The 14929-nt window shown below is 34.5% G+C and overlaps 1 protein-coding gene across 5 annotated transcripts in view; it reads right to left on the reverse strand.

Annotated features, from left to right (window-relative positions):
* The window catches only part of CNKSR2 (connector enhancer of kinase suppressor of Ras 2), a 284336-nt gene that overhangs the window by 207055 nt on the left and 62352 nt on the right, over positions 1-14929 (reverse strand). For all 5 annotated transcript variants that reach the window (XM_044235204.1, XM_044235203.1, XM_044235202.1 and 2 more), the window contains exon 3: positions 1934-2136. In XM_044235204.1, the coding sequence (XP_044091139.1) occupies positions 1934-2136 (203 nt within the window). The remainder of the gene's footprint in view (positions 1-1933; positions 2137-14929) is intronic.

Consider the following 14929-nt stretch of genomic DNA (forward strand, 5'->3'; position numbering starts at 1 on the left):
TGCTAATGTCGTCATCATTATAGCCAAGCCAGTCTGGAGCTGAAATTTTCTGTGAAAGATCTTCAAAATATAAACTTCAGTTTCTTTTTTCAATTTACAGTCTCAGCAGATGATTTTAAAGTTATCACAAAATTGTCTTTTTTTTCTTTCCAAGTACGTATTTCATTTTTACAGTCAAAATATTAAATTTTGATTTAATCAATCACTGTGGTATGATGGAATACAAAATAAGCATTGTGAAAACCTTTGCAGCAATAGAAGCCAAACAGATTATTTAAATTATTTTCTTCAGGCTTTTTATCACATTTTCTCTTCTTGTGAAACAAACACAAAACGCTACTGATTGACTTCATGGAGTGTTATGTGTGTGTTTGCATGTGTGCGTGCACTGATATGTGTCTGTAGGTGAACTGGCATTTCCTAAAAGCACCTTCTTAGATGATAAAAAAAGTCACCATAAAAAATTATGTAATACAGTAAAATGTCAGAAACTGTCATAGTGTTCTAGAAGCTATTTATATGACTATAAACAGCCATTTTAGCCACTAAAAAGTAAAAATATTCTATATTCATATTTGACAAGTACTAGTATAAAAAGAATATAAAATGAAATTTACTAAATACATTTATTAAGGTCGAGCAAATTCACAATTATAGAGTAGGTCATAGTGTAAGAGAATATAACTAAAATCGAGTATGTGTTCTTTAAGCTTTATAATTACTGAAAAGCCTTCTGAAACAAATATATTACATTACTTAAGGACTAAGCCATATTCTAAATATATTTTACTTAATGATTATTATGAAACTTACAGAATTTACATATTTAAAGTGCAACAACTTTAAACAATTGATAAATATAGTTTAGACAATTATGAAAATTAAATTTTAATGATGTCATAATGCAAAAGAAATATTCTGTCCAGCAATTAATTATCAAAAAGCTAATGACCCAGAGCTTAGTATTAAGGTTTGGATTTAGTATCATCATATTATATGTTATTATTAATATATACAAATTTAGATAATATAAGTTAAATTATCTTAGCTTTTAGTTTAAAAATACAAATATTTAAAAAAATAAAAATATTTATTTTTATATAAGGCCTCAGATTTTTAAAAGGTCAAAATATTATATATAATGTACATCCCACTGACATTTTCTCAAGAAAGAATTTTGGTAAAATTATGTATTACCAGAATTTGTTGTGAGAGAGGAAATGTATTTTAAAATTTGGTTATTTAACCACCATAATAACATAGAACATATCCCTTACAAAAAAATTCTAAAAATAAAAGAGCTTAATTAAAAAATTGTAATTTGTTTTACCATTACAATGTTTAACCACATATTTTTAAATTTTTTCATTTTATATCATGAAAATTTTTTTAGTTTTTGTGTTCTAAGATAAATAAAAACTAACTAGAAAAAAAATCTTAATCTGTGTTTATGATATCCAAGATTGTACAATGTAAGTAATAGTAAAGAATGAATTTAGCAAGGTAAGGAGATATGCACTGCATGCTATTAAAGTCTCAGAGTTTAATTACCCATTTAAAACAGTAAATAGAATCCTAATGCTCACTCCCTTAAATATGACCCATTAATACAAAGAATAAAGAAAATTAGGAGTTAAAACAGTTCTATCAGTCTTATTGTGACAGCCAAAAAATGACTTTGCTTGTAAAGCAGTTAAGGTATTCTGAAACTGTCAGGGACTAATTATTAATTGGCTACTTAGTTAGATACAAAAATTTACAAATGATTAATGCCTATTTGATGATACCCCTATACTGTGATGAATCATAGTTAGACATTCATAACATGCTATTCCTTTACCTATCCAACTCTTTCATGAGAACACATGAAATAATGTTATATTTAAGATAGTGTCTGAGGAAGATTACTTATGAAACATGTGGAAGATTTTACCTGTCCAACCAGGCAAGCAGACTCTTGGCTGCTCCTATCAGATCCACAACCGAAGTCAGAAAGTCATTTGGCAATTTTCGGCTTGTTCTCCCATCATAATGGCCGCTCCTTCTCCTCCCGGTTATAAAATTCTGCAGATTTTTGGCAGATGCATTCAGCTTGTGAGAAAGGGTTTTTAGATTTTCTGTTTCCAAGCCATAATTCTGAATTATAAAAAGAGAGAAAACAAATATACTTGAAGTCAATATTATATTCATTCACTAAAATATTTACTGAATATGTTACTATGTACAGGCAATAAAATTAGTACTAAGAGTTAAAATGACTAAGATAGGATTCCTGGCCCAGAAGAGCCCACAGTCAAATGAGGATCAAATGGGCAAATGTCAGATGAACAAATTACAATAAAATGTGTTAAATGCTAGTGTGAACATGCAAAGAGAAGGGCATTATCTCCTGGAACTATGCCACACAAGAAAGAAAGATTATTAGGACTCGTAAGTATTTTTTTAAAACCCAAACTTAAGTTCATTTACTTGTGAAATTCATTTTTATCAGTAATTATTTTTTATTAAAAGATTTGACTTATTTGAGAGAGAAAGAGTACATGTAAGCATGAGCTGGGGGTGGAGCAGAGGGAAAGGGAGAAGAAGCAGGCTCCCTGCTGAGTAGGAAACCCGACACAGAGGCTCAATCCAAGGACCCCGGTTGGGATCATGACCCCAGCTGAAGGCAGATGCTTAACCGACTGAGCTACCCAGGCACCCCAGTAATTATTTTTTAATATCTATTCTATTAGTATATGCATAGTCATGAATGTAGATGCTATGAAAAATTCTGCTTTCCCCAAGTGAGCAAAGAAAGCACAACCTAATGATAAAATGAAAAAGAAATAAATCATATGCAATATAGCTTTATTTTGTGTCCTATCCATAATGACACATAAGAAATTTCTTCTATAATATGGTACCAGAAGAAAACTAATTCTTCAGTGGAACCAATATGCTTTCTCCTTTTTATAATACAAATTATGAAACTGAATTAATTTTTATTTTTGTCATGGTTGCACTAGCTCACAGACAAATATGAAGCACATTGAAAACAATCATACTGGCTTTTTGCTAACTTTGTTTTCTTGTTTTTCCTTGGTCTCACTTTTGAATTTGCAGTAATATTTACTATTTCACTTTAAATATTATGTCTATAAATTAATGCAGAAATAAGTTATATGACTCAACATAAATAAACTTTAAAAAACACATTCAATGCAAAACACTCTAAGATCTCTACAAATAAACCTTAGGGAAAGATTTAATAAGTTACAATTAAATTTTAAAAGAGCTGATTGAGTTGTAAAACACCTCCAAGAAAGGCTGGTTAACCTGCTCAAAGGATGACTTTCATTAAACTACTTAGCAGCATATACATTATTGTCATGTGTAAAATTAAAAGTATTACTACCTTATAGAAAATCATAAGAACCAAGGAATTTTAGATAGCTTCTGAAGCCCAAATGAATTCTAAGTTTGATTTATCCTCCTTTTACAGTTAAGGACAGTGAGGCACAGGGAGATTTTCTGTGTGCTTACAGAGCTTAGAGTAGATAGAGTTCAGAATGGGACTACAAGTCACAAGGCCATATGTGAGGGGATGTCTAAGTGAAATGGTAGATAAAATACTAGGGGTATGAAAAAGGGAAGCAAATGGCACAATAAATTTAGCTGTATTAAGTCAATAACCACTGGGTAACTACTTCATATGAAATTTATTTCTTCTATGATAATTTAAGAAAAGAAACTTGGAGGAGGAAAAAAGGAGGGACTAGAGGAGGGTTTGGACACAAACATTAAATACCAAGTTACATAAAAACATATATATACATACATATGTATATATATACACATACATATATAAATACATATATACATATACATATATGAATAAATACCAAAGTTATGTATGTTACCATTGAAGGTCTCATAGTGATAAAAAGTCTGAATGTTCTTTGTTAAAAATTTACATTTTTATACTCTTTTTGGAGCCATGGATCTCTTTATTTTTATTTTATTTATTTATTATTTATTTATTTTAATGATTTCATTTATTTATTTGACAAACAGAGATCACAAGTAGACAGAAAGGCAGGCGGCTGGGGGTGGGAAGCAGGTTCCCTGCTGAGCAGAGAGCCCAATGTGGGGCTCGATCCCAGGACCCTGAGATCATGAACTCAGCCAAAGGCAGAGGCTTAACCCTCTGAGCCACCCAGGTGCCCCATGAACCATGAGAGACTATGGACTCTGAAAAACAGTCTGAGGGCTTTGAAGGGGCAGGGGGTGGGAGGTCAGTGTACCAGGTGGTGGGTATTATAGAGGGCACGGATTGCATGGAGCACTGGGTGTGGTGCAAAAGTAATGAATACTGTTATGCTGAAAATAAAAAATAAATTAAAAAAAAACCACAAAAAACAAAAAACACAACATAGTATATTAAATACCCACTACAGGGCACCTGGGTGGCTCAGTGGGTTAAAGCCTCTGCCTTCGGCTCAGGTCATGATCCCAGGTTCCTGGGATGGGGCCCAGCATTGGGAATCCCTGCTCAGCGGGGAGCCGGCTTTCTCCTCTCTCTCTGCTTGACTCTCTGCCTACCTGTGATCTCTGTCTGTCAAATAAATAAATAAAATATTTTAAAAAATACCCACTACTAAATTTGAATTGCAATATTCTCTCAAGTCAAAAGATTTTCTCTGCACAAATAAAACATTCTATTCAGATTCTCTTGCATCTGAGCATGGATTATCTGAAACATTTGGGAGATTTTATCTACCTTGTCAGTATATTAAGAAGGAAATCCTTTTATAAGTTTATTGAAGATATTCTGTAATGACTAGATAAGAGCAATTTATATCAACTTCTTTATTAATTTGGCTTGAAACAACAAAAATTTATTTTCTCTTACTTTAGAGATCAGAAATCCAAAATCACTACCACTGGGCTAAAATCACAGTGTTGGCAGATACATGCTTCTTCTGGAAGAAGATTCTTCTGATCCTTGCCTCAAAAAGAAACTGGTAGCTGTTGACATTCCTTGATTTGTGGTCATTATATAACTCCTGTCTCTGCCTCTGAGGTCACATGGCCACCTCTTCTGTGTGTACCAAATCTCCCTCTGCCTCTCCCTCATGAGGACATTTGTGATTGGATTTGGAGCCGACCTGGGTAATCAAAATTACTCTCCCCCTGCTAATATCTTCAATTACATTTGAATATGCATGTCACTCACTTGCTGGGGGACGGGAAAGGCCTTCTCCAAGGTCAGGAACATGAGCTGGTCCCCTCCAAAGCTCATTCCCAGCTGCCCTTTGGGGACTCTATGAACTAAATTTCAATGACGCATCTGAAGTGCTTTCCTGAAACCATTTTCAGAAGTTTTTCCCTGTGTTAAAGCATCTTCCCTGAAGTATAAAAGGATTCTCATTTTTCATTTTTGTGTATTAATGATTTTCATTAGAAAACATCCATTTACAAACATAACAATTTCTTAAAGAAGCTCAAATAATAATATTTTATTAGAGAGGAAACTAATCAATCAGCCTGTAATGTGACTTTCATTCTATAGCCATTGGTTGCTATACAACATTAATTTCCTTTATATATAATACTAGCATATCAATATTTTCTTAGAAAGGGTTAGAATAATGTAAAAAGAATAACACAGATCTTATAAATAAAAATATAAAGTCAAAGTAAAACTACTTTGAAGCCTTCAAAATTTAAGATGATACTAAAATTATTTTTTAAAATACAACTCAAGAATTAGGGAATAAAAAAATCTTGTGGGAAAAACCTAGAAGGATATCCTGAGAGAACTTCTCCTAAATTGGAAATCTACTAAAGAAATTTCCTACATTGACCAGAGAGGAAAGATGAGGAGGACAGAGGAATATAGAGGGCAAGAAGAGACAAAAGATATGTAGTAGAGGATGGAGAGGAGATTCTTAAAACTAATTCTAGTTAAACCAATAAAAATAAATACAATAAAAATAGTTAAACCAATATCTCAAAAGCATTTTTAAGAAAATTCTCAAGACAATGGGGTGCCTGGGTGGCTCAGTCAATTAAGTGGCTGACTCTCGATCTCAGGTCAGGTCTTGATCTCAGGGTTGTGAGTTCAAGCCCCACACAGGGACTTAACTTAAAAAAAAAAGGAAGAAAATTCTATAAGACTATAAAAATAGGTTAGAAGCTTATCTGTATACAAGTGTCTGTGTGGTACTATTTTAACATAAGGGATAGATTAGTTGATCTCAAGTTAATTTTTATCATCAAAGTTCTCAATTCTAAATAACTCAAAATCAATTACTGACAATATATAGATCTTCTTCCTATTTCCTTCATGAAAGCAGATGATGTGCTGTGTCTCACTAAGTCACCAGTAAATCATGCTCCCGTGCCTCCTACATCAAAAAGTGACAAGTGAATAATGCGCTCCTTTGCTTTGGTCCAGAAGTATGCAGACAATAAGTACTGACTCAAATTTTATTTTTTAAAAGTTCTAATTTAAATTCTAATTTAATTAAATTCTAATTCTAATTAAATTAAATTCTAATTCTAATTTAATTAAAAATTCTAATTTAAATTTAGATAGCATACAGTGTTATATTAGTTTCAGGCATACAATGTAGTGATTCAACACTTCCATACATCACCCTGTGATCATCACAACATGTGCACTCCTTAAACCCCATCACCTATTCTGCTAATCCTCCCAGCTACCACCCTTCTGGTAACCATCTGTTTATTCTCTACAAGTTAGAGTCTTTCTTGGTTTGTCTCTCCTTTCTCTTATTTTCCCCCTTTGATTGTTTTGTTTCTTAAATTCTACATGTGAGTGAAATCATATGGTATTTGCCTTTATCTGACTTACTCCACTTAGCATAATATACTCTAGTTCCTCCACATTGTTGGGAATGGCAAGATTTCATTCTCTTATTTTTATTATTTTTTTTTTAAATTTAAATGCAATTAGCCAACATGTAATGCATCATTAGTTTCAGATGTAGACTGTAATAATTCATCAGTTGCATATAACACCCAGTGTGCACCACATCACATGCCCTCCTTAATGCCCATCACAAATTATCCCATCCTTTTCCACTCCCCTCCAGCAACCCTCAGTTTGTTTCCTATATTTAAGAGACTCTTGATGGCTGAGTTAATATCCCATTGTGTGTACATAGCACTTCTATACCCATTCATTAGTTGATGGACAATTGGGACTCTTTCATAATTTGGCTATTTAGATAATGTTGATCTTAACATCAGGGTGCACGAATCTTTTTGAATTAGTATTTTTGTATTCTTTGGGTAAATACCTAGTAAAGTGATTGCTGGATCATAGAACAGTTCTATTTTTAACTTATTTAGGAATCTCTCCACTGTTTTCCAGAGTGGTTGTAACAGTGTACATTCCCACCAACAGTGCAAGACGTTTCCCTTTTCTCCACATCCTCACCAACACCTGTTGTTTCATGTGTCATTGATTTTTGCCATTCTGATAGGTGTGAGGTGATATCTCACTGTAGTTTTGATTTGTATTTCCCTGATGATCAGTGATGTTAAGTACTTTTTCATGTGTCTGTTGGCCATCTGGATGTGTTCTTTGGAGAAATGTCTGTCCATGTCTTTGCCCACTTTTTAATTGGATTATTTGTTTTTTGAGTTGTTCTTTAAGTTCTTTATATATTTTGGATACTAACCCTTTGCCAGATATGTCATTTTCAATTGTTTCCTCACATTCTGCGGGTTGCCTTTTAGTTTTGTTGATTGTATCCTTTGTTGTGCAGAAGCTTTTTATCTTGATGAAATCCCAAGTTTATTTCCCCCCCCCTTGCCTCAGGAGACATACCTATAAAGAAGTTGCTATGGCTGATATCAAAGAGTCTACTACCTATGTTCTCCTCTAGTCTTTTGCAGTTTCAGGTCTATAACACATTTAGGTCTTTAATCTATTTTGAATTTATTCTTGTGTGTGGTATAAGAAACTGGTCCAGTTTCATTCTTTTGCACGTTGCTCTTCAGTTTTCCCAATACTGTCTGTTGAAGAGATTGTCTTTTTTTCCCACTGGATATTCTTTTCCTGCTTTGTCAAAGATTAACTGACCATACAGTTGTAGGTTTACTTCTGGGTCTTCTATTCTGTTCCATTGATCTATGCGTCTGTTTTTGTGCCAGTACCATACTGTCTTGATGGCTACAGTTTTGCGATATAACTTAAAGTCTGGAATTGCTATGCCTCCAGCATTGCTTTTCTTTTTCAGTATTGCTCTGGCTATTTGGGGTCTTTTCTGGTTCCACAAATATTTTAGGACTGTTCCAGTTCTGCAAAAAATGCTGGTGGTATTTTGATAGGAACTGCATTAAATGTGTAGATTGCTTTGAGTAGTACAGACATTTTACCAATATTTGTTCTTTGAATCCACAAGCATGGAATATCTTGCCTCTTGTTTCTGTCATCTTCAATTTCTTTCATGAGTACTTTTCAATTTTCAGAGTACAGATCTTTTACCTCTTTGGTTAGGTTTATCCCTAGCATCTTACTGATTTTGGTGCAATCGTAAATGAGGCTGACTCCTTAATTTCTTTTTCTGCTGCTTCGGGATTTGTGTATAGAAATGCAACAGATTTCTATACATTGATTCTGTACCCTGTGACTTTACTGAATTCCTCTATCAGTTCTAGCAGTTTTTTTGGTGGAGTCTTTCAGGTTTTCTATAGAGAGTTTCATGTCATTGGCATATAGTGAAAATGTGACTTCTTCCTTGCCAATTTGGATGCCTTTTCTTAATGTTGCCTGACTGCTTTTGCTAGGACTTCCAGTACTATGTTAAATTACAGTGATGAGAGTGGACACCCCTGTCTTATGTCTGACTGAATAGGAAAAGCTCTTAGTTTTTCCCTATTGATGATAATGTTGGCTGTGAATTTTTCATAGATAGCCTTTATTATGTTCAAGTATGATACCTTTAGACCTACTTTGTTGAGAATTTTTATCATGAATGGATATTGTACTTCATCAAATTCTTTTTCTGCATCATTGAAATGATCATTTGGTTCTCATTCTTTCTTCTATTAATGTGATGTATCACATTGATTTGCAAATATTCACCCACTCTTGCAACTCAGGAGTAACTCCCATTTGATCATGAATAATTTTTTAAAGATTTTTTTATTTTATTTATTTGTTATAGAGAGAGAAGCGAGAGCAAGCACAGGCAGACAGAGTCGCAGGCAGATGCAGAGGGAGAAGCAGGCTCCCTGCCAAGCAAGGAGCCCGATGTGGGACTCGATCCCAGGACGCTGGGATCATGACCTGAGCCGAAGGCAGCTGCTTAACCAACTGAGCCACCCAGGCGTCCCATCATGAATGATTTTTTAATGTATTGTCAGAGATATAGTATCAGAGATATTGGCCCGTAATTCTTTTTTAGTGGAGTCTTTATCCGGTTTTGGAATTAGGTAATGCTGAACTCATAGAATTAATTTATAAGTTTTTCTTCCTTTTCTATTTTTTGGAATAGTTTCAGAAGATAAGTATAACTTACCTTTACATGTATGATAGAATTCCGCAAAGCTATCTGTCCCTGGATTTTTGTTTGTTGGGGGATTTTTGAGTACTGATTCTATCTCTTCATTGGTTATTTGTCTCTTCAGGTTTTCTCTTTCTTCCTGTTTCAGTTTTGGTAGTTTACGTTTCTAAGAATTTATCCATTTCTTCTAGGTTGTCCAATGTATTGCCATGTAATTTTTCATGATGTTCTCTTAATAATTGCTTTTACAAGGCAGTTTGTTGTTATTTTGCCCCTCTCATTTGTGATTTTATTTACTTGGGTGTTTCCTCTTTTCTTCTTGGTAAGTCTGGCTAGAAGGTTACCAATGTAATTAATTCTTTCAATGAACCAGCTCCAGGTCCAATGTTCTGTTCTACTGTTTTCTTAGTTTCTATATCATTTACTTCTGCTCTAATTTTTATTATTTCCTTTCTTCTGCTGGCATTAGCTTTCATTTGTTGTTCTTTCTCTAGCTACTTACGTGTAAGGTTAGGTTGTTTATTTGAGATTTTTCCTGCTTTGAGGTAGGCCTACATTGCTACATACTTACCTATTAGGACCACTGCTGCTGTATCCCAAAGGTTTTGGGCCATTGTGTTTTCATTTTCACTTATTTCCATGTATTTTTAAATTTCTTTGATTCCTGGTTGACTCACTCATTTTTTAGTAACATGTAGTTTAACCTCTATTTATTTATATTTCTAACTTTTTTTCTTGTGGTTAACTTCCAGCTTCACAGTATTATGGGCTGAAAAGGTGCTTGATATGATTTCAATCTCTTTGAACTTGTTGAGGCTTGTTTTGTGATCTAATGTGTAATCTATTCTGGAGAATATTCCATGTACACTTGAAAAGAACATGTATTCTGATTTTTTAGGATGGAATGTTCTGAATATATTTGTTATGTCTATGTCATTCAGTGTGTCATTCAAATCCATGTTTACTGTGTATTTTCTGTTTAGATAATTTGTCCATTGATGTAAGTGGGATACTAATGTCCACTACTATCATTGTGTTATTATCAACTAGTTCCTTTATTTTATTATTTTTATTAACATATAATGTATTATTTGTCTCAGAAGTACAAGTCTGTGATTCATCAGTCTTACACAATTCATAACACTCACCATAGCACATACCCTCCCTGATGTCCATCACCCAACCACCCCATCCCTCCCACCCTCTCCCCTCCAGCAACCCTCAGTTTGTTTCTTGAGATTAAGAGTCTCTTATGGTTTGTCTCCCTCTCTGGTTTCATCTTGTTTCATTTTCCCCTCCCCTCCCCTATGATCCTCTGTCTTGTTCTTTAATTCCATAGATCAGAGAGATCATAGATTTGTCTTTCTCTGGTTGACTTATTTTGCTTAGCATAATACCCTCTAGGTACATCCACATCATTGCAAATGGCAAGATTTCATTTTTTTCCCTGATGGATGCATAATATTCAATTGCAGGTGTATATATACATATATATATACATACATATACATACACATATACATACATAAACGTATATGTATATGTATATATACATATATATATACACACCACATCTTTCATTTTTTTCCCTGATGGATGCATAATATTCAATTGCAGGTGTATATAAACATATATATATATATACATATACGTATACGTATACATATATATATATATATACACACATACACACACCACATCTTCTTTATCCATTCATCCCTTAATGGACATCTAGGCTCTTTCCATAGTTCAGCTATTGTGGACATTACTTCTATAAGCATTGGGAGCACGTGTCCCATTGGATCACTACCTTTGTATCTTTAGTGTAAATACCCAGTAGTGCAATTGTTGGGTTGTAGGGTAGCTCTATTTTTGATTTTTTGAGAAATCTCCATACTGTTTTCCAGAGTGGCTGCACCACCTTACATTCCCACCAACAGCATAAGAGGGATCCCTTTCTCTGCATCCTTGCCAACACCTGTCATTTCTTGAGTGGTTAATTTTAGCCATTCTGACCTGTGTGAGGTGTTATCTCACTATGGTTTTGATTTGTAATTTCCTGATGCCGAGTGATGTGGAGCACTTTTCGTGTGTCTGTTGGCCATTTGGATGTCTTCTCTGCAGAAATGTCTGTTTATGTTTTCTGCCCATTTCCTGACTGGATTATTTGATCTTTGGGTGTTGAGTCTGGTAAGTTCTTTATAGATTTGGGGTATTAGTCCTTTATCTGATATGTCATTTGCAAATATCTTCTCCCATTCTGTCAGTTGTCTTTTGGTTTTGTTGACTGTTTCCTTTGCTGTGCAAAAGCTTTTGATCTTGATGAAGTCCCAATAGTTCATTTTTGCCGTTGCTTCCCTTGCCTTTGGTGATGTTTCTAGGAAGAAGTTGCTGTGGCTAAGGTCAAAAGCATTGCTGCCTGTGTTTTCCTTAAAGATTTTGATGGATTCCTTTCTCCAACTGAGGTCTTTCATCCATTCTATTTTTGTGTGTGGTGTAAGGAAATGTCCCAGTTTCATTCTTCTGCATGTGTATGTCCAATTTTCCTAAAACCATTTGTTGAAGAGACTGTCTTTTTTTACACTGGACATTCTTTCCTGCTTCGATGAAGATTAGTTAACCATAGAGTTGAGGGTCTATTTCTGGGCTCTATTTTGTTCCACTGATCTATGTGTCTGTTTTTGTGCCAGTACCATACTGTCTTGATGTTTACAGCTTTGTAATAGAGCTTGAATTATGGAATTCTGATACTGCCAACTTTGGTTTTCTTTTTCAACATTCCTTTAGCTCTTAGGGGTCTTTTTTAGTTCCATACATATGTTAGGATTATTTGTTTCATTTCTTTGAAAAAAGTTGATGGTATTTTGATAGGGACTGCATTAAATGTGTAGATTGTTCTAGGTAGCATAGCCATTCTCACAATATTTTTCTTCTAATCCATGAGCATGGAATGTTCTTCCAGTTCTTTGAGTCTTCCTCAATTTCCTTCATGAGTATTCTATAGTTTTCTGAGTACAGATTCTTTGCCTCTTTGGTTAGATTTCTTCTTAGGTATCTCATGGTTTTGGATGCAGTTGTAAATGGGATTGACTCCTTAATTTCTCTTTGTTCTGTCTTGTTGTTAATCTATAGAAATGCTACTGATTTGGGGTGCCTGGGTGGCTCAGTGGTTTAAAGCCTCTGCCTTTGGCTCAGGTCATGATCCCTGGGTCCTGGGATTGAGCCCCACATTGGGCTCTCCGCCCAGCAGGGAGCCTACTTCCTCCAATCTCTCTCACTCTGCCTGCCTCTCTGCCTACTTGTCTGTCAAATAAATAAATAAAATCTTTAAAAAAAAAAGAAATGCTACTGATTTATGTACATTGGTTTTATATCCTGACAATTTACTGAATTCCTGAGAGAGTTCTAGCAGTTTTGGAGAGGAGTCTTTTGGGTTTTTCACATGAAGTGTCATATCATTTGCAAATAGTGAGGGTTTGACTTATTCTTTGCTGATTCAGATGATTTTATTCCTTTTTGTTGTCTGATTGCTGAGGCTAGGACTTCTATCTAGTACTATATTGAATAGAAGTGGTGATAGGGGTCATCCCTGCCATATTCCTGACCTTAGGGGAAAAGCTCTCAGTTTTTCCCTATTGAAAATGATATTCCCTGTGAGTTTTTCATTGATGGCTTTGATGATATTGAGGTATGTACCCTCTATCCCTCCACTTTGAAAAGTTTTGATCAAGAAAAGATGCTGTACTTTGTCAAATGCTTTTCCAGCATCTACTGAGAGTATCATATTGTTCCTGTTCTTTCTTTTATTAATGTATTGTGTCACATTGATTGACTTGAGGATGCCGAACCAACCTTGCAGCCCAGGAATAAATCCCACTTGGTTGTGGTGAATAATCCTTTTAATGTATTGTTGGAGTTTATTGGCTAGTATTTTGGTGAGAATTTTCGCATCTGTGTTCATCAAGGATACTGGTCTGTAATTATCCTTTTTGATGGGGTCTTTGTCTGGTTTTGGGATCAAGGTAATGCTGGCCTCATAAAATGAGTTTTGAAGTTTTTCTTCCATTTCTATTTTTGGAACAGTTTCAGAAGAATAGGTATTAATTCTTCTTTAAATGTTTGGTAGAATTCTCCTGGAAAGTCATCTGGCCCTGGGCTCCTGTTTGTTGGGAGATTTTTGATGAGTGCTTCAATCTCCTTACTGGTTATGGGTCTGTTCAGGTTTTCTGTTTCTTCCTGGTTCAGTTTTGGTAGTTTAAACGTCTCTAGGAATGCATCCATTTCTTCCAGATTGTCCAATTTGCTGGCATAAAGTTGCTTATAATATTCTCTTCTAATTGTTTGTATTTCTTTGGTGTTGGTTGTGATTGCTCCTCTTTCATTCATGACTTTATTTATTTGGGTCCTTTCTCCTTTCTTTTTGCTAAGTCTGGCCAGGGGTTATCAATCTTATTAATTCTTTCAAAGAATGAGCTCCTACTTTTATTGATCTGTTCTACTGTTCTTCTGGTTTCTAATTCATTGATTTCTGCTCTGATCTTTATTATTTCTCTTCTACTGCTGGGTTTAGGCTTTATTTGCTGTTCTTTCTCCAGTTCCTTTAGGTGTAAGGTTAGGCTGTGTGTTTGAGACCTTTCCTGTTTCTTGAGAAAGACTTGTATTGTTATATACTTTCCTCTTAGGACCACCTTTGTTGCATCCCAAAGATTTTGAGCAGTTGTGTTTTCATGTTTATTTGTTTCCATGAATTTTTTGAATTCTTTAATTCCCTGGTTGACCCATTTATTCTTTAGTAGGATGCTATTTAGCCTCCATGTATTTGAGTTTTTTCTAACTTTCCTCTTGTAGTTGAGTTGTAGTTTCAAAGCATTGTGGTCTGGAAATATGCAGGGAATAATCACAATCTTTTGGTACTGGTTGAGACCTGATTTGTGGCCCAGGATATGATCTATTATGGAGAATGTTCCATGTGCACTAAAGAAGAATGTGTATTCTGTTGCTTTGGGATGGAATGTTATGAATGTATCTTCCATGTCCATCTGGTCCAGTGTGTCATTTAAAACCTTTATTTCCTTGTTGATCTTTTGCTTAAATGATCTGTCCATTTTAGTGAGGGGCATGTTAAAGTCCTCTACTACTACTGTGTTATTGTTGATGTGTTTCTTTGATTTTGTTATCTATTGGTTTATATAATTGGCTGATCCCATGTTAGGGGCATAGATATTTAAAATTATTAGATCTTCTTGTTGGACATTCCCATTAAGTATGATATAATGTCCTTTCTCATCTCTTTTTATAGTCTTTGTTTTAAAATCTAATTTATCTGATATAAGGATTGCCACCCCAGCTTTCTTTTGATGATCATTAACACGGTGAACTATTTTTCACCTCCTCCCTTTAAATCTGGA

This window comes from Neovison vison, chromosome X (assembly GCF_020171115.1).
Source record: "Neovison vison isolate M4711 chromosome X, ASM_NN_V1, whole genome shotgun sequence".
In the NCBI taxonomy this organism is placed as follows: domain Eukaryota; kingdom Metazoa; phylum Chordata; class Mammalia; order Carnivora; family Mustelidae; genus Neogale; species Neogale vison.